The sequence below is a fragment of the Labeo rohita genome, chromosome 18 (genome assembly GCF_022985175.1).
Source record: "Labeo rohita strain BAU-BD-2019 chromosome 18, IGBB_LRoh.1.0, whole genome shotgun sequence".
Classification (NCBI taxonomy): Eukaryota; Metazoa; Chordata; class Actinopteri; order Cypriniformes; family Cyprinidae; genus Labeo; species Labeo rohita.
In genome coordinates this window covers 9,870,297-9,896,131 of record NC_066886.1, presented here as the reverse complement: position 1 = coordinate 9,896,131, position 25,835 = coordinate 9,870,297, and the positions used below count along the sequence as shown (strand labels likewise).

General features: G+C 32.7%; 1 protein-coding gene across 1 annotated transcript; it reads right to left on the bottom strand.

Annotated features, from left to right (window-relative positions):
• Positions 1 to 6,098: 6,098 nt before the first annotated feature.
• On the bottom strand, positions 6,099 to 21,605 carry slc17a8 (solute carrier family 17 member 8). The gene is given in 13 exon segments (XM_051135343.1): positions 6,099 to 8,028; positions 8,771 to 8,898; positions 10,122 to 10,232; positions 10,327 to 10,459; positions 10,574 to 10,723; positions 11,680 to 11,822; positions 12,463 to 12,549; positions 15,964 to 16,051; positions 16,495 to 16,609; positions 18,662 to 18,729; positions 18,731 to 18,781; positions 19,554 to 19,809; positions 21,472 to 21,605. Coding segments are annotated over 13 exon segments (1,773 nt in total). The 5' UTR covers positions 21,570 to 21,605; the 3' UTR covers positions 6,099 to 7,683.
• Between the last annotated feature and the right edge of the window lie 4,230 nt (positions 21,606 to 25,835).

Genomic DNA, 25,835 nt, shown 5'->3' with positions numbered 1-25,835 from the left:
TCTTTATTCAATGAATAAAGTAATTAGTAATACTTAATAATTAATTAGTAAATATTAATTATTAATACTTAATAATTGATATAATATATTAAAACAATAGAAGATTCATAATCCTTATTAATATGTGTTCATTCTACATTTCAGAAAAAATGATATATATGTGTGTGTGTATATATATATATATATATATATTATTATTATTATTATTATTAATACACATTTATTTATTTTTTCGGAACTGGCAAACCTATTATATAATATATTAATAATATACTTATTTTACTAATTAATTTATATACTTGTTTATATTAATATACTTTTATTTATTTATTTATTTATTTATGTATATATATATATATACTGGCTAAGTTAGAACTGGCAAACCTAATAAATAATATATTGATAATATATTAATATTTATCAAAATTAAAATTAATAACAATACAAGTGCCATAATTATTTATTTATATATTTTATATACACATTATATATATATATATATATATATATATATTTATTTATTTATATAGACTAATGTACTGTATACACACATACACACACACATATTAATTTATATGCTTATATAGATATACATACATATATATAATGTTTAGCAGCTAAACGCGGCTAAATGCGTCTAAAGTAAACAGGCTCGTCACTCCACAGAGAGAAGAGAGGGGCGGGGCAAGCAGAGCTCATTTGCTTTTAAAGCAGCCTCGACCAGAATGGGATGATTTTTGCAGAGCTGATTTTGGCAAGGTAAAAAGGGTGTTGTTTTTCAACAACCATTGAGAATTTTTAACTAAAGTATATTATAGACTTTTCATTAAGACCCTAAAACAGAGGTCTCAAACTCAATTCCTGGAGGGCCGCAGCTCTGCAGAGTTTAGCTCCAACCAGCTCCAACTCACACCTGTTTGGAGTTTCTAGTAATCCTGAAGACCTTGATTAGTTGGATCAGGTGTGTTTGATTAGGGTTGGAGCGAAAATGTGCAGAGCTGTGGCCCTCCAGGAATTGAGTTTGAGACCACTGCCCTAAAAGATCATATCAACTTGTGGAAAATGAGCATCCGATGACCCCTTTAAATACAAACATTTCAGTAGCCTACTTTTATTTTGTTGAGGCAATTAATACATTATACAAACGTTTTTTTCGAAGTTGTAAATAAAGACTATTGGAGTACTTTCTGCTTCCAATTTTCATGTTAATTTCAGTGTTACTTGCAGGGTTTTTTGTAATCATTTGTGAAATTTGACTTGCAGTTTCCAAGTGAAAATAGTTTGAAATGAAATCCTACTCTGTTTATTTCAGTGTACAAATGCATAGATGATGTAACGTGTTGTGTATGCCATGCCATGACATTTACATGAGTCACACCCCATTTGTGAGATATAATTTGACCAAAACGTGATGAAGAGCAGCGTCCCTCTGTAATTGCAAATGTATCTAAAAACAAGCTCTTAATCATTTACCGGCTGTTGCTCCATCCACAGAGGGCCCTTCTGAGTCAACAGACACCACTCTGAAATAAACAAAACCTTTGCCATTGGCTGGCGGCTGTTTGTGGAGGGTGGGGGAGGTATGGATGGCCTTGTGAGAAGGACACTTTCATGGCTGCATTAAAAACTATTATCAAACACTTCAGCTATTTTCTGACTCACACAACACATGGCATTTTTAACAGGAAGTTCATTGTTTATTAATGAAATTTTGTACTGAAATATGGTTTACTGTCATATTGCGATGTCTAATTGTCCACCGCTTAATCTGTATGCGGTTTGATAAACTCAAGCCAAAGCAAACTGAAAGGTCTGAAATCTAAAACATTCTGAGTAATTACTGTACAGACGAAACATTGCGTTTCAGAGAAGCACGAGAGGAGCAGTCACCCGAAGTCCCTTTTTGTTTGACATCTGGTAGCTGATCTCAAATAAAAAGTGCTTTAGATGCACACATCAGATCATAAAAGCTCGATATAGAGATAAGACCATCAAACATAGTACAAACTGATGAGAGGCTTCATATCAGCATGTTAAACATGAGCTGTCAAGGACTGTGGCAAAAAAATGCCATTACACACCATAACAAGGTCCACAACCTTGAACTTTCACAAGATTTACCTAAAAAAGACTTGTTAACACATAAGATTCAAGTCATCCAAGCAAATCAAAAGACGCTGCGCTATGTATAATATATATATATATATATATATAACATGGCAACCTAACAGGGTCATTCAGGACAAGTAAAACTGTTAAAAATGAATTTATTCCTTAAAGTGGGAAAATTATATATATTTATATATTCTTTTATTTAAAACTTGAACTAAACAACAATTAGAAATGTTACCTTGCATGGGAGCTAACTCAAATCAGCTGGAATTAAAACTAGAATTAAATAATTAAATAAAGAATAAAATAAATCAAATAACAATAAAAATGAAAATGAAACATGAAAATAAGCCTAAATATTAATAATACAAAAAAAACTAATAAAAATGTCAAAAGCACAAATCAGAATGATTCAAACCTAAACTGTATATAACATAAAATAAATAAAATAACAATAAAAATAAAACCGAAACTAAAAAATAATTTAGTAATTTAAACATGTTACATTTAAAAAAAACAAACAAAAAAACATTACAACATCAAAAGCACAAAACAAAATTACTAAAATTTAAACTGTAATGAAAACATAAATGGGAAAATATAAAATAAAAACTAGCATAATATTAAAAAAACTGCAGCCCACAAAGGGAGATCACACACCTTAATTAAAATAGTTATTTATATATTTATTTATTTATTTATTTAAGGGTTTTATTTTTTTTTTTAAACTCAGACTTTACTTTCTTTTTTCATAAAACATGGCAAACCAACAGGGTCATTTAGGGTTTAGAGTAAGTAAGACCATTAAAAACTATTTTATTTTAAAGTGGTAAAATAAATAAATAAATAAATATATATATTTAGAAATGTTGCCTTGCATTGCAACTAACTGAAATAAGTTGAAAATAAATAAATAAAATAGCAATACAAATAAAACTGAAGTGAAACATACACTAGAAAATAACTTAACTTAAATAAATAAATATTTATTAGATATTAGATCATGCACATTAATGCAATACATTTTATTTAGTTATTTATTTGTTTGTTTGTTTATTTATTTATTCGTACGTCCGTCCGTTCATTCCTTCATTTTTCTTTAATGTTTTTATTTTTCATCAGTAAGGGTGCAGTAAGGTTTTTGCTTGTTTATTTATTTTTATTGTTATTGTTATATTATATTGTATTATTATTATTTATTATTATTTTAAATTTAGACTTCTCATTTATTAATTTAAGCATTTTCTTTTTTTTTTTTATTATTCAGACTTCACTTTCTTTTTTCATAAAACATGCAACCCAGTAGGGTCATTTAGTGTTAAAAAAAAAAAAAAAAATATATATATATATATATATATATATATATATATATATATATATATATATATATATATATATATATATATATATATATATATATATATATATATATTTTTTTTTTTTTTTTTTTTTTTTTGGTGAAAAACTAAACATGTTGCCTAACTGAAATAAGTTGAAAATAAAAGTGGAATAAATAAACAGTACAAATGCTACTAAAAAATAAATTAAAAATAAATTAAATAAAAAATAAATTAGTAATATAAAAAAATATATAAAAATGTCAAAAGCACAAATCAAAATATAGTATAATATTAAGTAGTATAATATTAAAAAAAAAAAAAAAAACAGCCCATCAAGGGAAATTACAGTACAACATGTATGTATTTACTTATTAATTTAATTTAAATTAATTTAATTCAGACTTTTGGTTTGGTTTTCTGTGATAAAGTGTTTGTGTTTGTAAAATTGTAATGTCCTGCCCCAGTAAATAGATTAGTTATTTATTTAATTTAATTTAATGCAGAACTTTTTTTCTTTCTTTCAAACTGTCTAGTTTTCTGTGATAAAGCATCTGTGTGTGTAAAATAGTAAGGTCCTGCCCCAGTAAAGAGATTATTAAAAAATCTGTCATTCTTCTTGCCAAGTTGTTCACAAAGTTTTGGGTGGTCAGGCTAATTTGTTGTACACAGCAAAATGCTGCTGTGAACATAAGAATAGCGATAACGTGAAGGATGTTTACTCCCACATGACAGAAACCAGGAGACTTCAGTCAGCTCCCAACAATGACAAAGTGAGCCAATTTAAGCATCCCAACATAAACATGCATCTATTCTCTCTGAGAAAGAACATGTCGTGAGCCCGAAGTCTCAGTTACGTCTCCTTCGATTTCATTTGTTCCACACTCAACTCATGAATAGTGTAAGATGCTATTTAAACACAAGCGCAGCCGCTGCTGTAATCTAATGTATGTGCCAAAGATGATCAATTATGCATGTTATCTGAGCTATATTAAAACTCTACTATGTCAGCAATATTTTTATCACGTATAAATGTACTGTTTAAGTAAAAGATCAATTGAAAGATTTTGTATTTTTTATTCTCCTTCAAATAAACATTTAAAGAGACATCAGTTACAGTGATGCAATGATAAAGTGCACATTTCAAACAATCATCTCGACATCCATGTAAGCAATTAAATGTCTTGTTCAACAGGTATTGTGCAAAAAAAAAGAAAAAAAATCAGGCACATTGTGGATTGTTTCTTATTATGATATCCATATTCAATTTTATAAGAACTAAAATGGTTAATTTCTACATATTCAACCAACATAAACTCCATTCGAGCTCTTCCACCTACATAAATGTAAACGATAAACTGAGCTATGAGATATTAATGGTGGACATACTGCATTTTTCAAAGGCATTCTGCTAAACACAAATCCCTCTCATGATAAAATAATATTTTCGGAGATGTCTTGAAGTCAGCGAAGAGGTTTGTCTGCACAACTGCATGCAAGAAAAGCCATGGAGGCACAGAAAAATGTTTCTGACTCTTTAACCTGTTTATGCACTATACACCTGCTTTTCTTTGCATAGCTGACAACAATCAAAACATAAAATCATAAAAAACTGATGCATATTCTGCTGTCAGCCTTGTGATAAGACTATGGAACAAAAATTGAGTTTATTCTGCCATTTTCAATGCTTTGTTCTATTTGTTTGTTCTCTGTTAAGATGCTAGAATGAAATACAGTGTCCTAAAAATTATTATTAATTAAAATTTTTTTGTAGAATGTTTGAAAGTCTCTTATTCTCACCAAGGCTGCATTTATTTGATTAAAAATACAGTAAAAATAATTATTTTGCGTATATATATTTTTTTATTTCTTTTTTTTTTTTGCACAAAATAATTATTTTTACAGTATTTAAATCTCACCAAGGCTGCATTTATTTGATTAAAAATACAGTAAAAATAATTATTTTGCGTATATATATTTTTTTATTTCTTTTTTTTTTTTGCACAAAATAATTATTTTTACAGTATTTAAATCTCACCAAGGCTGCATTTATTTGATTAAAAATACAGTAAAAATAATTATTTTGCGTAAATATATATATTTTTTTTATTTCTTTTTTTTTGCACAAAATAATTATTTTTACAGTATTTAAATCTCACCAAGGCTGCATTTATTTGATCAAAAATACAGTAAAAATAATTATTTCCCGCAAAAAAAAAAAAAAAAATATATATAATTTTGTTTTATGTAATTTATTCCTTTGATGGCAAAGCTGAATTTTCAGCGTCACATGATCCTTCAGAAATCATTCTAATATGCTGATGGTGAATAAGAAAAAAAAAAAACATAATTTATTAAACAGAAATGATCTAAGAATTATTTAATAAATAGAAAGATCAAAATAACAGCATTTAATAACATAGAAATCTTTTGTAGCATTACAAATATCCTTACTGTCACTTTTGATCAATTTAATGCATCCTTGCTGAATAAAAATATTATTTCCTTTAAAAATATTGTACTGACAACGAACTTTTAAACAGCTAGTGTACACTTTAATTGAAACTTTCATCATTAAATCTGCCTTCCCTGTTGAAAAAACCAGCATATGCTGGTTAGGAAGGTTTTGAAGCATGGATGCTGGTTTAAGATGGTCCTTAGCTGGTTAATTTCGTCAACAAAGACGACGACGAAAAATATTCGTTAACGAACATTTTTTCTGTGAGGAAGACGAGAGGGCAATGAGCCAAAACTAATTTCTGATGATAAAAAGTATGACGAAACTTATGCTGCCTCGTTAACAAGACGAGACTGGACGAGAATGTTATTTGAGGACTACATGACATTGAAAATACATCCTATAGGCTAACTGTCCTTTTTAAAATGTGTGTCTCTGTCATTAGATTGCAATTGGATAAGGGCGTTTGCATGTCTAGTCTCGGCATGGTAGACGTAATGGAAAGACAGGCTACCAAAACGTGAACATGCGATCTGAAACAATGGCCTCAGCACCTGAAGGGTTAGGGATAGAATCACCATTTCCCCGGTAGTCACAATTCGTCGTCGATTAACTTAAAGTTAGTGAAGGCGGGACAGGCGGAATCACGCTGATAGACAAACGCCAGAAGTGCTCTCTCTCATACAGGCTCCACTTCTTCTGTCCACTTCAGACAGCGTGCGATCAGTTCTCAGTGCTCAAATGCACACACAGTAGTCCAAACGTGAGTATTTCACGTAAATTATGTAAGTTATGGCTTAAGTTAATGTAAACAGGTGAGTAAAAATTGAATTTGTCAGTATTACATACATACCTTCCGTCTTAAAGGGACAGCGTTCCTAATTAAATACCTATTTGTCATTAATGTTAAATAAATGTATAGCCTACATGTTAATTAAACTTACTGTATCTGAAAAATTAGTGTAATTTGTATCTCTAATGTATTTGTCTTATTCTGCCTCTTTTTCAAAACATAAATATATATATATATATATATATATATGAACAACTATAATTATAAATATTATATAATGATAAGTAAAAGTACAAGTATAATAATAAGTACTCCTTTTTCCATACTGTTAAAGGGATAGTTCACCCAAAAAAGAAAATTGTCATAATTTATTCAAGTTTTCCCAAATTCAATCCTTGATTCAAATTTATCATAAGCTTTTATTTGGTTTAAAGAATTAATGATTATTTTTGTTTGAAGACTAAAATAGCTACCAGCTAACAACACTGGTAACTGCAGTTTGACTAAAAGTAATGACTACAAGTTGACAAAAATGCAATAACTTTACTTTGACTAAAACTAGACTAAAACTATGAAAGACTCAAATGACTAAAATGTGACTAAGACTATTAAGCATTTTAGTCTCAAGATAAAGAACTAAGACTAAATCAAAAAATCCTTTCAAAATTAACACTGATGACCAGTTAAACCAGCAAAGCACCAGCATGAACCAGCTCAAACCAGCATCCATGCTTCAAAACCTACCTAACCAGCATATGCTGTTTTTTTCAGCAGGGTGCGTCTGTCGAATGAACTACTCACAGATCATTCTCATGTTCCTTCAGCTTCTACAGCAGGGTGAAATCTTAAAGGAAGCCATCCATAACTCAAGTAGACTGTTGTGTCAAATGTCTGGTGGAATGTTTTAGTCCCAAGGTGGGTTTCTCGAATGAATACTCCCAGCAGCTCAGGTCTCAGTCTTGGGGCGTTTGATGATCAAAATGTCACTGATACTGATTCTGATATTCCCCGTTTTCGTAATGATTTGATCCGTGATCTTCGTCGGCTTGCATGGTGACTCCTCTCTTCTTCTTCCAGCCTTGCTTGCGGCCTGTAGAGCTTTCTGTGGTTCCGTAGGTCTTCTGCTTGGTGGCCAGGGCGCTGTCGCTGTTGGGCTCAGTCTCATCGGCCAGCTCGTCTTCCCCGATGATGCCGCATTTCTCATCACTGGTGGTTTCAGGATCAGCCCAGTCCTGCTTCTCACCAGAGGCAAAGATGGCATAGAAGATCACGCCGGTGTAATGCACCATGGAAGCGATCACAAACACATGCTGCCACTCCAGACGAGTCTGTTGAGGACGTAGAAAGGTAATGAGGATATGCAGTATGGACTTGTGTAAAACAAAAATACACATGCAATTTGCTTATGTCATTCGAGGGTTAGTAATTACTCAGCCTGTCGTTCCAAACCCGTAAGACATTTTTTTTAATCTTCGGAACACAAATGAAGATATTTTTGATGAGATCTAAGAGCTTTCTGACCCTGCATAGACAGCAACACAACTGACACGTTCAAGGCTCAGAAAGGTAGTAAGGACATTGTTAAAATACTTAAATACCTTTCTGGGTATACCTTTCTAAATACTACCTTTCTGGGTCTTGAACGTGGTAGTTGTGTTGCTGTCTGTGCAGGGTCAGAAAGCGCTTAGATTTCATTAAAAATATCTCTGTGTTCCGGAGAGGAACGAAGGTATTACAGGTTTGGAATGATATCAGGTTGAGTAATTAATGACAGAATTTTCATTTTTGGATGAACTTTTCCTTTAAAGTCATATAGTCATATAGTCATCTTGAGGACCCCTTAGAAGTGTGCTGAGGCCCTCTAGTTGAGCACCACTGCACCACTGCCACTGATGTCATATATTTGAATATCCAGGATTATTTACACACTTATCTATAAAAAAAGATACAATTCCACTTATCTAATATAAGGAAAGTGACTTTTCATTTTGATAGGATTGTACAAACAATTCCTTGTGCATATAGTATTATGTTTTCTATGCACAGGAATTAGGTGATGAAGGTAATTACCTTGTGTTTGGTAAGTGCTCCAACAATAAGGGGGCAAACCATGCCAGACAGGGTACCTACTCCATTAGAGATGCCCATAAGAATACTGGCATAGCGGGGAGCGATGTCCAGATGGTTTACATTGAATCCTGTGTTGAAGAACAGAAATACATTTCACATATTTAAATCTTCTCCTGTGTGATTTTAAAAACTAATACAGTTGAGGTCAAAAGTTTACATACACCTTGCAGAATTTGCAAAATGTTAATTATTTTACCAAAATAAGAGGGACCATACAAAATGCATGTTATTTTTTATTTAGTACTGACCTGAATAAGATATTTCACATAAAAGACATATACATATAGTCCACAAGAGAAAATAATAGCTGAATTTATAAAAATGACCCTGTTTAAAAGTTTACATACACTTGATTCTCAATACTGTGTTGTTACTTGAATGATCCACAGCTGTGGGTTTTTTTAGTGATAGTTGTTCATGAGTCCTTTGTTTGTCCTGAACAGTTAAACTGCCTACTGTCATTCAGAAAACTCCCTCAGGTTTCACAATTCTTTGTTTTTTTTTTTGTTTGTTTTTTAACCCTTTCCAGCAATGACTGTATGATTTTGAGATCCATCTTTTCACATTGAGGACAACTGAGGGACTCATATGCAACTATTACAGAAGGTTCAAACGCTCACTGATGTTTTAGAAGGAAAAATGATGCATTAGGAACAGGGTAAATTTAACTTATTTTGTCTTCTGGGACACATGTAAGTATCTTCTGTAGCTTCTGAAGGGCAGTACTAAATGAAAAAATATGATATTTAGGCAAAATAAAAAAAATGTTCACATCTTCATTCTGTTCAAAAGTTTTCACCCACCAGTTCTTAATGCATTGTGTTTTCTTCTGAAGCATCAGTGAGTGTTTGAACCTTCTGTAATAGTTGCATCCCTCAGTTGTCCTCAGTATGAAAAGATGGATCTCAAAATCATACAATCATTGGTGGAAAGGGTTCAAATACACAAAAATGCTGAAAAACAGAAAAATTTGTGGGACCTGAAGAGTTTTTCTGAAAAACAGCAGGCAGTTTAACTGCTCAGGACAAACAAGGGACTCATGAACAACTATCACTAAACAAAAAACCACAGCTGTGGATCATTCAGGTAACAATACAGTATTAAGAATCAAGCGTACAGGTATGCTAAGTTTTGAACACTGTCATTTACACATGGTTTTTTATTACAGGTGAGCAATTTTCTTTACTGAAGCTGGAGCTCAAAGAAATTTTAAAGTTTAGAATCAAAGCCAAATGGCCCAAGGATTATGTCGACTGACACTCTGATGACTGACACCTGTCTCATGTGTCACCTGATATCGCGAAACCACTGAAGCCCACTGCCAGGATGAGAAATGTGATGGCCACTGCACGTGTGTGTGAGAACCCGACAACCAGCAGCAACGTGGCCTCCATGCCAAAACCTGTGGACGATGACAGAATTTTTTTAAAGTTTCACCTACCCAGTGTAATATGAATATGCATAAGCTGATGGCGCAACCTTGGGACTTTGCATACCTCCACAGTTCATGATTTTGCGCACGGTTGTAGTTGAGAGGATTTTCCGACTCCTCAGGAAGTCAGCCAGCTGGCCTCCTATCGGCACAATGATCGTCATCACCATGTGCGGCACCGCAGACAAAATGCCTACCTGAAAGAGCCCGACATCATGTAGTTAGTCTGTTTCTAGATTAAACTGTACTGAAAATGATTGGTAGTTAAACTCACAGTGGATTCTGTAACTTTAAATCACATAACAGCCCACCTTGCTGATGGGGAACCCAAAGACCTCTTCAAAGTAAGCTGGCTGACTAATGAGCAGGAGGTAAAAGGTCCAGCTACGGCAGAAGTTTGCCACAATGATGGCGTAGACAGGCATAGATGTGAAGAATTCACGCCAAGGCGTTTTAAATTTCTGCAAAGTAGTTTAAGATATTATATTACCATCCTAACATTCAATAGAAGATATACACTACCAGTAAAAAGGTTTTGAACTGTAAGATTTTTAATGTTTTTTAAAGAAGTCTTTTCTGCTCACCAAGCCTACATTTATTTGATCCAAAGTACAGCAAAAACAGTACAATTCTGAAACATTTTTACTATTTCAAATATATTTCAAATTTCTATTTGAATATATTTTAAAATGTAATTTATTCCTGTGATTTCAAAGCTGAATTTTTAGCATCATTACTCCAGTCACACGATCCTTCAGAAATTATTGTAATATTCTGATTTGCTGCTCAAAGTACATTTATTATTATTATTATGTTGAAAACAGCTGAGTAGATTTTTTTCAGGTTTCTTTGATGAATAGAAAGTTCAGAAGAACAGCATTTATCTGAAATAGAAATCTTTTGTAACATTATAAATGTCTTTATTATCACTTTTGATCAATTAAAGCATACTTGCTAAATAAAAGTATTAATTTCATGTATATACTGACTCCAAGCTTTTCAATGGTTTAGTGTATAATGTAACTGTTTTAAATATTGAATAATAATAATAATAATAATAATAATAATAATAAATGTTTCTTGAACAGCAAATCAGCATATGAGAACGATTTCTGAAGGATCATGTGACACTGAAGACTGGAGTAATGATGCTGAAAATTTAGCTTTGAAATCACAGGAATAAATTACATTTTAAAATATATTCAAATAGAAAGCAGTTGTTTTAATTAGTAAAATATTTCACAATGTTACTGCTTTTAATGTATTTTGGATCAAATAAATGCAGGCTTGGTGAGCAGAAGAGAATTTTTTAAAAAACATTACAAATCTTACTGTTCAAAAACTTTTGACTTAATAATGTATATATAATGTTTTATAAATTATTGTTCCAAATGCATGAAAGGAGACTTTGAACTACCTCAGTAGCACTCATTAAATTGGCTCCTTCCCCAATAGAGGTCTCAATGTACGTCCTTTCTTCCTCACTGATGGTGGGATGGATCGCAGGACTGTCATAAGCCAGCAGGAGCCAGAAGATATACCAGATTATTCCAAACACACCTGGATATGAACACAGAACCATCACTGATCATTTTAACACTGCATCTTTGAAATGTAACATTACACATGAACACATTACAGGTGCACTAAATGCAGTATATTTAGTGATTGATAAATGTACTTGTCCAAACGGTCATCTTTTTGCCATCTATTCACAGTAAGTTAGTTTGATTCAGTTCAGTTGATTCACTGCAGTTTAATATAGATGTAAATTATTCTGATTGATTAAAATCTGGCAAACGTTTTATAACATGCTAATCAGTTAATAAATATCATCACTGAAGATTTATACTCTCAGTTTCAGTGTATGAATCATTCTCTATTTTTCAACACGGAATTTTTCTGTGAATGTGCGAGACTTCCAGCTCATTAGCCGCTGTTGGGAAACAGCAAGACGAATAATAACAAAGTACAGTAAACGGTAAAAATGCTTACACTACAAACCACTGTGTTCATAAGATAATACACTGATATAATACGGTACGACACGGCAGTTTGCAAAATCAAGCAGTGAAATGAGCTAAAAATAGAGGGAAGCTAATAAAACTGGAAACCTCACACAAAAAATTTACAAACGGCCGCTCCCGCTTTTATGGGAAAAATAAGGTGGATTCATTTCAAAGGTTTATCCTAAACTCACCATAAATATAGAAGACAGAGGGCCAACCTACGTATTGCACTAATATTCCAGCCAGTGGCATGGCTATCACAGCTCCCGCATACGATCCTGTCAACACACACACACACACAAGCATAATTAAAAAAGTTAAATTAAGAGGAAAGGCATTAATCAACCTGCAATATTCCCCTCAGATGACAGTTCAGTAATTTGAAGACATTGCGGGGGTTGCCTCATAACTGCCAGTGAAAAACTAACATGACTGGTTTGGGTTACCTTCAGATTCTTGTATATTTGGGAGACTTTTTAAAGAATCGTTCACCCAAAAATGAAGATTCTGTTATTATTTTTATTATCTGTTAGGATTTGAGTCGTCAAACTCACGGAGTAACACAGTAGTCTGCTCGCTTTCATGTGCAACTACTTCAAACCTCTGCCTGAAGGACAGGCTGGCAGCTGCAGGAAATGGGATTTTAATGAAAAGGTGTCTTAATGTATATTTTATTACTGGGTGCACTTGTAAACCTTCCTGTTTGGCGTAGGAAAGGACTCTTGAGTGAGCTTTTGAACATAGAAGAGGGTGCTGCTTCATTTGTGTCAACAGAAGAAAGCCTTTTCACATACAGAAGGTGAAGCTGTCTGCAGACCATCTTCATTTAGTGGTCATGTCAAGAGCTGTTTGAAGTACAGGTTGTCATGGCACCTGTTTATTGTGAAAGATGGCTGTTTTAATGCATTTGAGACGTAATGAGCATTTTGTAATTATAGACCCATAGACGGCTGGTCAACTGGACTGTGAGCGTTATTTTTGAGAATGTATGTCTGGAGTGTTTACTTCTACCACAGACACAGGCACACACATCCCTGCTGAAAAAATAATAGATACCATCACAGACATTCTAATGATTTCCACTATAAATACCATTACAAACCATCAGCTTTTAACCATTAAAACCATTAAAAAAAATATAGCTGCGAGCAGCGATTATCTGGGTTCAGGTGCTTTCAGACATTTAAGCACGAATGAAAAAAGACATTAATAAGCAAGTCTGTAACACCTAAATTAATGATTTAAAAAAGCATTTTTGGCAAATCGAGGTAATTTACCATAGAAATACTACATTCATGTTAAATCGCCACGATCGCCTTAAAAATTTGCATGCTTGTTTAGAATCACCTGTCGCATGTGCTCACCAGGTTTTGTGAAGTTTTGATTTTTCCTTTAGGCCTTATAGTATTTTTGTAAATTTGGACAGGCCCGTTTTCTAAACGACCCCGTAACAGATTTCCTTTATATATATATATATATATATATTTATTTATTTATTGGCCTAGAGAGTACAGTAAATTGTACTGCAGTGTTTTTGTCAGATCGAGCGAAAAACCTAGGACTAGTTTACAAAAGTAGCTTTTTTACATCTTCTCAATCATTTAAACAAACTATTTGATTGACAGCAGTGCTTCTAGAGGCAAAGTTGTCTGAAATGAGGAGTTCTATTATATGATACAAATATTGCTTGTATGTGCGAAAAACCATGAAATGTACAATCGTACAATCGCCCCTCAGTGGCCGATTTGAATTGATTTTTTTCAAATTTCTCACAGACCTTTGGGGCCAATTGACCTTCATCGACAATGTTTTTTTTGACACTTGTGGCACTTTGGACCAAGATCGTGCACAGCGATTTTTATGTTGATAGGACAAATGGTTGCATAGGTATAGCCATTTTTATGTTTTTTCTTTTTTATAGCGCCACCCAGTGGCCAAGCTCCACGATTTTTGTCCTGTGACCTCAGATTGACCTCTTACATACCTGTTCTGCCTTTGGTGAAGATATCTTATTCCGTTCAGGAGTTTTTACAAAAAGTGGCGCTGCCCCTTTCGATTGTTTTGGCATCCCTTTTGCGACAAAAAGTTCAACTTTTTTTTTTTGATAATTCTTGATATTCACTCTCCAGAGAATCTTTCTGCACTGGTTTGGTTCAGATGGGGTGAATAACCTAGGACTAGTTCGCAAAAGTAGCTTTTTCAAAAAAATCCATAATACCCCAAAATTTTGCCAGCAATTTCATTCTTTTGATCGCTCTTTCGCCCCCATCAGGCCAATTGGGGCGAGCCTTGGTGACTTTGTTGGCAGTGTGAGTACTACCATCCTTCCACGTTTCAAGTCTCTACGACTTACAGTTTGGTCTGCAGGATCAGTTTTACGTGGAAATTACTGATCCTTGGCCATTCTAACAATTACAATAGCGCCTGAACCCCTAAAAGTTTCCTGTAGTGTGTTTTATGACATGTTCCATAAGGATTTAGTGGTTTTAACAGGCCACCGATATTAGGTGACCAATTACCAGTAGAGATCAACAGGCACCATTACAGTTTCCATTAAAACCCGTACAATTCCCATTAGAACCATTAAAACCATTACAAATTCTGTAATGGTCTCAATTGTTTTTTTGTTTTTTTTTCAGCAGGGATTTGTATAAAAAAGCTTTGAATTTGGTATTTAAAGGAAAGGCAGAGAGTGTTGAACATCAGAACAGTAAAACAGAGAAAACATTTTGACATTTTCAGTCACATTTACTGCAGGTTACATCGTTACACCATCTTTATGAGTGAGTCATTAAATCATTTATTCACATGATTCGTTAAAACACTGATTCATTCAATAACTAAACAAGAGAACAGGCTAAATTTGGAACCGCCTGTTCTCTTGCTATTCTACTACTCTCTACTACTCAAATTCAGCAAGTGATTCCCCACATGGAAAGAACCTCTATGAGGATATATGCGCATATATGAAACCTATATGCAGTATATATGCACATATATGATAATATATATGCTGCATATATGCGTATATATGCCACATATAGGCAAAATTGAGGTGCATATATGTGCATATACAGGCCATATAGGTCTCCTGTATTGCTTCTTTATATCCACAAAAAAGCCCTATATGTACATACAAGATATGTCTCCTATATAGCTCATGGCAGGATCTGGTCATTTTAGCTCATATCTCACTTTGGCAACTGTCATACATGATGCCTAGCTCATATTTTCTATTATCAAGGCAATAACTAAGAACTAACTAAAAAAAAAAAAAAAAAAAAAAAAAAAAACATTATGTGCGAACACGTGAAATTGGTATTACATGTAATTGGCATGTTATGGAATTTACCCACACGGAAATAACCTATATAAACATATATGTTTTAATATAGGTTTTTAATATATGTGACATATATAAAATTGGCCGTTTTGCTATATTATATGCACATATATGTACATATAGGAAAACGGCCAATTTTATATACGTCACATATATTAAAAACCTATATCAAAACCTATATTAAAACATATATGTTTATATAGGTTATTTCCGTGTGGGTCTATGTGAGTGACTCACTGAATCATTCACGCAAATAATTTGTGCAAATATTGATTCATTTAAGAATAAAACCCCGATTGTGTTGTTACATTAAGTGTCTCCTAAAATGTTCCGTCATAAACCTACTCACCACAGAACGAGGTAGTAGCCAGACGACTTCTTTCCAGTGGAGGAGCCCATTTGCTCCACATCCCGTGGCAGGCTGGATATGTGACTCCCTGTGAACATTATGCACGTTTAGTATCTTTCTTTCTTATATTTTTAATCAAAATCTGTGATTCTAATGACCAATTAATACTTAAAGGAACAGTTCACCATATAATGACATTGTGAATATGAATCATGGCTTCAATTTTAGTCTGTCGTCGCTTTAAATGACTTAGTATACTACTTTTTTGGTGCTTTTAGTCATTTTTGGAGCTGGAGTATCAGCATTCACTTGGAAACCAAGTTGGTGTAAACATTCTCTCTTCTCCTTTTTTGTTCCAGAAAAGAAAAGGTCATATGTGTCTAGAATGGTATGGTGAGTAAATATTGACATTGAGTGGTCATTTACTGATTTAAATACACTGATCAATGGCATACCATTTAAAATAAATAGATAATGTTATGTCACAAAAACATAATATTTTATGAGGTGTTTGAAGATGAGGCCACTCACCTCCACCAGTCCTTGTAAGATCCGCACAAACATGACACAACCATAGTGAACCCTGGCAGCTGATGGAATAAACATGTTTAGCACTGACGTCAAAAAAATGGCTGCTCCAAACACCCTGAGAAGCAATTCAGAGACATTTGGTAATATTAGTTACTTCAAAGTCAAAAATCAAGTGTACAGTAGCAATATAAAAATGTGGCCAGAAATAATTTAGATTCACATAAATAATGTTTTGTAACAAATGTACACACAGTCAGGATTACTAATTCCACAATGTTATCTGAATAAGTGAAATGGATAACTCTGTAATCAGTCCTGAAATTCTGAAAGACTTTAATCATAAAATGTTGAAGTTTCTCCTTGATGTTATATAAAGTGATGAGTTAGTGACACCTAGAGAGTAATTTTGTAACTTGAAAAGGACTGTTTTGGGGATTTAAAAAACATGATGTAACAGAGCTTTTAATATCACAATGCAATATTAAAATGCATTAGATATGCAAATAAAAAAACAAATAAAATATTAATTTCTCAATTTCATTTAGTTTTACTTGATGTACTGAAACACCTGCAACTAAAATGGAAATAAAAACGAATAAAAACTATAGACTATAAAAAATTACTTAAACTTTAAAATTACAATGAAAATAGGAAAATATGCAAATAAAAAACTAATAAAATATTCATTAAAAAAGCAACATTTCTCATTTTTATTTAGTTTTACTTGATGCATACATTATGTATTGATGTATGTATTTTAGTATACTAAAACTGAAATAAAAAGTCATTAAAAAACTATATAGACTATAAAAAATTACTAAAACTTTAAAATGACAATGAAAACAGAAAATATGCAAATAAAAAAAAACTTACAAGAACATTTCTCAATTTTACTTAGCTTTACTTGATGTACTAAAATAGCTTCTACTAAAACAGAAATTAATAAAAACTATATAGACTAAAAATGCTAAATCTTTACAATTACAATGAAAACAGAAAATATGCTAATAAATAATAAAATATTCATAAAAAAGGGCAACATTTCTCAATTTCATTTAGTTTTACTTGATGTACTAAAATAACTGCAACTAAAATGGAAATAAAAATGAATAAAAACTATATGGACTATAAAAAATTACTAAAACTTTAAAATTACAATGAAAACAGAAAATATGCAAATAAAAAACTAATAAAAACGTATTTATAAAAAGGCAACATTTCTCAATTTCATTTAGTTTTACATGATGTACTAAAAACTGCAACTAAAATGGAAATAAAAATGAATAAAAACTATATAGACTATAAAAAATTACTAACACTTTAAAAATACAATGAAAACAGAAAATATGCAAATACAAAACTTACTATAAAATAATAAAAAAGGCAACATTTCTCAAATTCATTTAGTTTAAAACTGCAACTAAAACGGAAATAAAAAATAATAAAAACTATATAGGCATTAAAAAATACTGAAAATTAAACTGAAAACAAAATTTGCAAATAAAACATTTATAATAGAACATTAATGAAAGCTATAAAAGTGATATTAAATGATATTAAAATACCTCTGGTCTAGTGGTACAGCTTTTATTTAGCATCTGCTGTGGCCTGGGTTCATATCCTGATCTATATGCAGATTTAATTGGATATCCAACTTGATTGGACTGATCAGATTATGAAATTTTAACCTTAAAGACCCTTTTTTCATTCAAAATCCACTGAAAACTGGAAAACCCCTATCAATTTGAATAGGCATGGTGGTAGCTAGTGCAGCTCCTTCACCGGATCACGCAGAAGAGAGTCATTTTGGTTCATTCAGTTGTCCTTTATCTCCATTTAATCCATCCATCTGCTTTTTTTTTTCCAAAACAGTGTGTAAGTGACACTTGTAATATTCCAGTGGCTGGTGTTTCAGCGAGAGATCTGCTGCTGGATCTTTCATTATTAACTCTGTCAGCCACGTGTCCTCTTTTCCTGTGAGGCTTTTATTACAAGACCGCTATCGCCGCTCTAATCAACACACGGCACAAATTTAACCCTCGCAGCCCACACTGGACTTGTGTGGTCCCTTGGGGTCTTCAGACACCTTTCAACACTGAATGTAATGTGAGAGTTATATTATGGAACAAACGTGGCGTGGAGGCCCGTGCATCAAGACTAGGCTCACCTGTTAGCTGCTAGCTTATTGGAGATGAAACCTCCAGGGATTTGAGTGACAATGTAGCCCCAGAAAAAAAGAGCCGTGTATCAATCCCACTGTCTCCGGATCCCAATTAAACTGTGCTGGCTAAAGGAGACAAGCATTAGAGGAGAACGTGTTAGCTTTATGTAATTAATGAAATAAAAAATAAGAATAGAAATAAAAAATACAACAAACCTTTGTATACACATTTCTGTGTATAATATAAATGAGTTATCACAAGTGCATACATAATAAAATGACCTTGTGAATATGTGTGTGTGTGAGTCATGTCTTCCTCTTAATATCTCTTATGACAGGAAATTACAGGAAATTGTGGCAGCCAACAACCAAAAAAAGTCACTGATGAGAATTTAAGCCAGAGAAAAAGAAAGATTATCGGTCCTTCGAACTTGATAGTGAGTTTTTCCACAAAATTATACTCTATTTTGTTTGTTGTTAATTACTGATAAAACTAGATAAAAAAACAAAGATATAAAATATAGAAAATGTGAGTTTTATTTATTTATTTCCAACCTTATAACCAGAATGAATGAAAAATAAAATGTGGTAAATGTGGTAAAACTACGTACTTGACTTCTGATAGTCTTAAACAACCTCATGTTGTTCCATGATTTCCATTGACTTTCATAGTATTTTTTGACTACCAGCAACAGTTTGGTTAACATTCTTCGAAATATCTTTTTGCGTTCAACAGAAGACAGAAATTCATAAGGGTCTGCACCAACGTGAGGGTGAGTAAATTATGACGTATTTTTCATTTTTGAGTATACTATCCCTTTACCTTTCAAAGTTTGAAAGCCCCTCATTGTATGATAATGTAATTTGGTATTTCGAGTTTATATGTTCCTAGTTTCACCTGCATGACAGCAGTCCCGTTGATGTAGACAGTGTTGTTGTTAACCATTTCCACAATGGCTACACCGAGGTTGCAGCGGATGCCAAACGAGATGCAAAAGCCAAGTCCGCTGAGGATGGCGATGATGTAACGCTTGGGGAGGCCAAAGCAGCCACAATCCAAAAGGGGCGGACTGCGTTTAGGGGCCGCCACTGGCCGTCCATCTTCTGTCAGTTCAATGTTGTCCTCTTCAGTTGCATTAGAGCCATCGATCTTCCTACCATATGATAAAAAATAGTTTAGAAATGATATCACTCTATTAACTGATTAAGAGCTGGGGGGTGAAAACTTTTGAAATACGAAAATCAGGTTAAATTTAACTTATTTTGTCTTCTGTTCTGTAGCCTCTGAAGGGCAGTACTGAATGAAAAAAAATGATATTTAGGCAAAATAAGAAAAATGTACACATCTCCATTCTGTTCAAAAGTTTTCACCCCCCACCTCTTAATGCATTGTTTTTCCTTTTGGAGCATCAGTGAGTGTTTGAACCTTCTGTAATAGTTGCATATGAGTCCCTCAGATGTCCTTGGTGTGAAAAGATGGATCTCAAAATCATATCAAATCAGTAGTTGGAAAGGGTTCAGTGCTAAATAAACAATAACATGCATTTTGTATCCCTCTTATTTTGGTAAAATAATTAACATTTTTAATGATTCTGAAAGGAGGATGCAAACTTAGACCTCAACTGTATAAAGCAAAACTGGACCATTTTTTTTGGATTGCAAATGTAGCTGATTCAGCTTAGTGCTGTTTTGATATACTCATATTTATGAGAGATGTACTGGCCGGACTCAGTTGGAGGAAGGGGGCCAGCAAGGATTGCCAGAGTGTGGCATTGAAAAGGTCATGTTGCGTTTGGTGCTCTCTCCATCTCGCCTGCACGCACCTGTTCCATTACTGAACCTGCATCTTTCCTCTCATCCTCCACCTCACAGGAATTACTTTCATCTGTCTATTTTGAAATGCACACCTGAGTTCTTCGACACACAGAGGAAGGAGCTCACTAAAAGCTGAACATCGCAGGACTGTGAATGGAGGATCAAGAGGCATCATTTCAAGAGCCTGGTCCTGATGTTTGTGAAGCATTGTTATTGCACATAAGCCACTTTAAGGTGAAGTACTGGTCTGGTACACTCTCGGAAGAATCTCACACTATTTTTTTTCTATATTATTTTCCCCTTGTATAATGCGTGGTTTTAGTTCTCTAAGAGATTTCCTGGCAATATTACACAGACTCAGGAAATGATGTACATTATCTCACATATAAAGCTGTCTAATGTGCAAGAAATATGTGATTTTGCTGTAATGTGAAATCTTCACGTTTTTAATCTCTGCAGATGTACTAGATATTAAATATGTATGGAAACACCTAGAAAGCTGGATAACATTTTTTTAAATTACTGGCCAAGATACAAAGTGAATACGTTAGGCTTGCGCATAATAATGTAGTGATATTTCTAGACACCCTGACAAGCAAAGATATCCAGTGGCAGCATTTTAATATGCATATATGTAAGAATGTACATAAGAATTGATTTCTTCTTTCTTTGATAAACAACTTTCAGTGTAGAAATACTCTGAAAACAGTTTTATTAAACATTCCTCATCACACATTTTTGAAAACACAATATAGTTTTATAGTGCGTAGTTCTATATATTATATTCTGTAGTCCTGCATAGTTACTCTATGCACTTTATATATATTCTAGTGCATTATATTTTATACAGAATATTATTTCTCTCAAATCAATTTTAAGTTGATTTCTCAATTCTCAATTCTAAATTCTAAATCCCTTCCCATAATTGAATTTAATATCAAAAGCATATAAGCCAGCAATTTTCAGCGCTTAGATTCCAATTCAGCTGCCTTCACACTTACTTCTGCAGATTCCCCAGAGAGTCGCCCACACTGTTCTTCAACTCCTCCTTCCCCGGTTTGAGCTTCTCCTTAAGACCCGCGAACCCCCCCAGTGGCATTTCTCCTTCGCTTGCTCTTCTGTCCCTCAAACACTTGTCTTCTCACTCTTCTGCAGGTGCAGGATATCCACTAGATGCTGGTGCGCATCCTCTCCTGTGCTGGACTGAGATGGTCTAGGTGCGCTGGAGGGGAGGAGGAGATATGCGGAGGAGAGACGGAGCAGAGAGAAAGAAGAGGAGGGACTTTGCTACAATCCTTCATGCGGTTTGGGCTGAGAACATCCGAAAACAAGGTACATGGGGCAAATCCGGGTGTCTTCGGTTCAGTGTGTCGGCATTGCGAAAGTTACGCCGGCATCAATAATGGAAACTCCGGCGTTCTCCTCAGCTCCCTCACAGACAGTGACAGAAGATGCCGAACACCTGCCTCTTCTCCAACCCCTCCTTTCTCGGTCTTGCCCATACGAAAGCAGGCCAAAAACAGTGACTAGCAGAGCTCATTAACTATTGATACCCAAGTCAAGGATCGCAGGCTTGGGGTTGTATGATATGAGCAGGTGTAACAAGACACTGCGTCTTCTAGTCCCGGTCTAACCCTTATCCCGAGAAACTGTTCCAGGGGTTCGTGGGTCAAACGTATCAGCGTCAACAACCAAACACTGACATAAAGGTTGAAACTGTGAGGGCCGTTGCACTGTGGCTGATGCGCACAAGTCTGATTCACAATCTAATTCTATTGCTGTTGTAAGCGAAGGGCTGCACCTTTTTCCCATCAAAGTCTCTTTTATGCAATAATCATCAAAAATTCAGTGTGCTTTAAAAATTCAGATATTGAGGGCTAAAAAATTCATTGGTAGTCTGCACGGCTCTCAGGCTGTGTTTCACTGATGCTTGTTGTAGGAGACTCAATAGTCCGTTTGCCATGAATCAAATCTGGAGCTTTCTCCCTGAAGGTCTGCCATTCAATGGTCATGAATCACTGAGAGAAACAGGGGTTTGCTATTTTCCACAATCAAAATGAACATATGCATTTATGCAAATAAACATTTTTTAATTATATAAAGTAAACAGAAAATAAAACAAGTAAGCCTAAAACAAGTAATAATAATAAATTACTATGCAAAAAAAAAAACAACAAAAAAAAAAAAAACAATGTTCAATGTTAAAGTGCTGGTCTGTCTGCAAAAATGAACTCTACACTGTGGTGTTGGTATGTACAGTACAAACTTATAGTGGAAAAGATTATTTTATTTTATTTTTACTTTTTTTTCCCCTTAAATAAATATGCATCTGTTAATGATAAATAAAAGGTTGTGCTTAGTACACATGCCACAATAAATGCCATAATACATATATAGTACATATATGTATATATATTTTATACGTCTATATATATATATATATATATATTTTTTTTTTTTTTTTAAATAAATTTAAGCTTTGTAATTAATGTAAAATTACACAACTTAGGCATTTTACATGCCTACATCTCTGTAAAATTACACAACTCAGGTATTTTTTACTTTAACTTTTAATTATTTTTTTTTTTTTTAATTTTAATTAAAAAAAAGTTTTGTGTTTGCTGACTCTTTAATTAGCAAAGATGTTTTGATGTTGATTTTTCATGTATTTACAAATAACCTAATGTGTCACTGACCCATTAACTTTTACTAAAGTTATTTATTAATATATTAATAATTTTTAGATAATTTATACTTATTTTATATTTTAAAATTAATTAGGGCTGGCAAACGATTAATCATGATTAATCGCATACAAAATAAAAGTTTGAATTTGCCTAATATATGTGTGTAATTATTATGGATATATAAATACAAGCACATTTATGTGTATATTTAACAAATATTTAAAAGTGCATGTATTTATTATAATTTTTATAGAATGTATATTATATATATATATAAATAAAAATATAAAATATGTACATAACATATTTCTCTTAAATATATACATTAATTTGTGTGTATTTATATATACATAATAATTACACACATATTTATTAGGCAAACTCAAACTTGTATTTTGTATGCGATTAATCGTGAGTAATCGTTTGCCAGCCCTAACATTAATATAATATATATATTGATAGCGTTTTTAAAGCATATGCTTGTCCAAGGCCCTTTTTACTTAAGAAAAGAGTGACATCTAGTGGTTCAGAGGAAGCAATGTGCAGCTGCCCTGCCAATTTTTGCTCTATTTGTTTATGTTTGAATAACTACTTAGTTATAGAACTGTGACCTTGAAACAGTATCTCTTGTGTAAATATGCATTTGCACAACATCAAATCTTTGCTGCCCAGTTCAACAACTTGTCTTCCACTGTGCTGATGCATCATAAAAGTCGAATTTATGGACTTTTTGAAAAAACTGTTTTCTGTATGCAGTATCTTTAAACCAGTGACTTTTCCTGTGACTCGATTTCCACAACTTATGCACATGGTTGTATGATTCTTAAGGTGTATGATTCTTCAAACCATACACTAGTAGTCAAAGTTTTGGGGTTTTTAGTGTTTTTTAAAGAATTCTCTTCTGCTCACCAAGCCTGCATTTCTTTGATCCAAAGTACAGCAAAAGCAATAATATTGTGAAATAATCTTACTACTAATGTTACTATTATTCTAATATGCTGATTTGCTGTTCAAGACACAATTTTTATTATTATAGTTATCAATATTTAAAACAGTTGAGTAATTTTTTTTCAGGATTCTTTGCTGAATAGAGAGATCCAAAGATTTGCATTTATCTGAAATAAAAAGTTTTTGTAACATTATACACTGTATCATTCGAAAGCTTGTAGCCAGTATAATTTATTTTTATTTATTTATTTTTTTTGGGGGTTCATACTTTTGTTTAACAAGGATGCTTTAAATGTATCAAAAGTGATGATAAAGACATTTATAATGTTACAGAAGATTTCTATTTCAGATAAATTCTGCTAAAAAATTCTACTCAGCTGTTTTCAAAATAATAATAATAATAAATGTTTTTGAGCAGCAAATCATAATATTAGAATGATTTCTGAAGGATCATGTGACTGGAGTAATGATGCTAAAAATTCAGCTTTGAAATCACAGGAATAAAATACATTTTAAAATATATTCAAATAAAAAACAGTTACTTTAAATAGTAAAAATATTTCACAATTTTAATGTTTTTGCTGTACTTTGGATCAAATAAAAACCTATTTAAAAAACATTAAAAATATTACAGGACTGGTATCATTCATCATCATTATAAGTGCTTTACATAATAATAATAATAATAATAGAGCAATAAGGGAAGCTAAACAAATTTAAATTCAGTACATTTCTATAAGTTTTTAGAACTGGAAATTATTTTAAAAGTCACTGAAATTTCTTTTCTGATAAATATTGTGCTAATAACGAAACATTGCTTTTTACAGCACTTAAGTCTGTGAGTATTTGTGTTGTTACAATACAGTCCGTTGTTGCTATACATCTGTGAGATCAGATCACCTGTATTTATCTTCAGTGACCGACAGTAGAAAATAAAAACAGAAGATTAAGATGTGCAACTCTTGTCCACTAGCTGGAGCTAGTGTCTGATTTTTCTTTCAGAGTTGGTTACTCAATCGTTTAAACGCACACAGAGTAGGTGTGAAAGTTGCAGTCAGGCCAGAAGAAGAGTTTTTGGCTTCAGCCATCCAAAAAAAAAAAAAAAAAAAAATGCAAAGATATATTCATAAAAGAAATCAAATATATCAATTAGAATATAGACGATATAACATCTTTCGATCACAATGATAATTAAAGATATAAAAACAAAAGCCGCTTTGAGAACAAAGTCTTTATTTTTTTTTCACATGACAAAAAAAAAATTACACACAGGCCTACAGTAGTTTCTAAAATTTAAAGAGCGTTATATATAAAGAGCGCTCTTGTTATTTACAACATTCAATTTTACTTATTTCAAAGTGTTATTAAATTAAAAAACAGAATAATTCAGTTTAGTCTATTACAATATAAAACAGTAAATGTCTGACTGACAACCTTATTAAAAAATATATTTAGACTAGCCTACAATAGGACCAATTTACTCAAAATGAACAACGAATAAAATAAGTAGCCTAAAATTCATATTCATACACGAAATATACAATGTCATTGTGGTTTCTTTAACTATTATTCATTGTACTTGACGCACAGCTTAAATAGCTATAAGTATTTCTGATTTGAAGACAAATAATTTTTAAAGACGCTAAGCAAATATTTTGACAAACTGAATAGATACTAATATTTTTTGCTCTGCTTATTTGTAATAATATTAACTCCGACAGCAAATCATT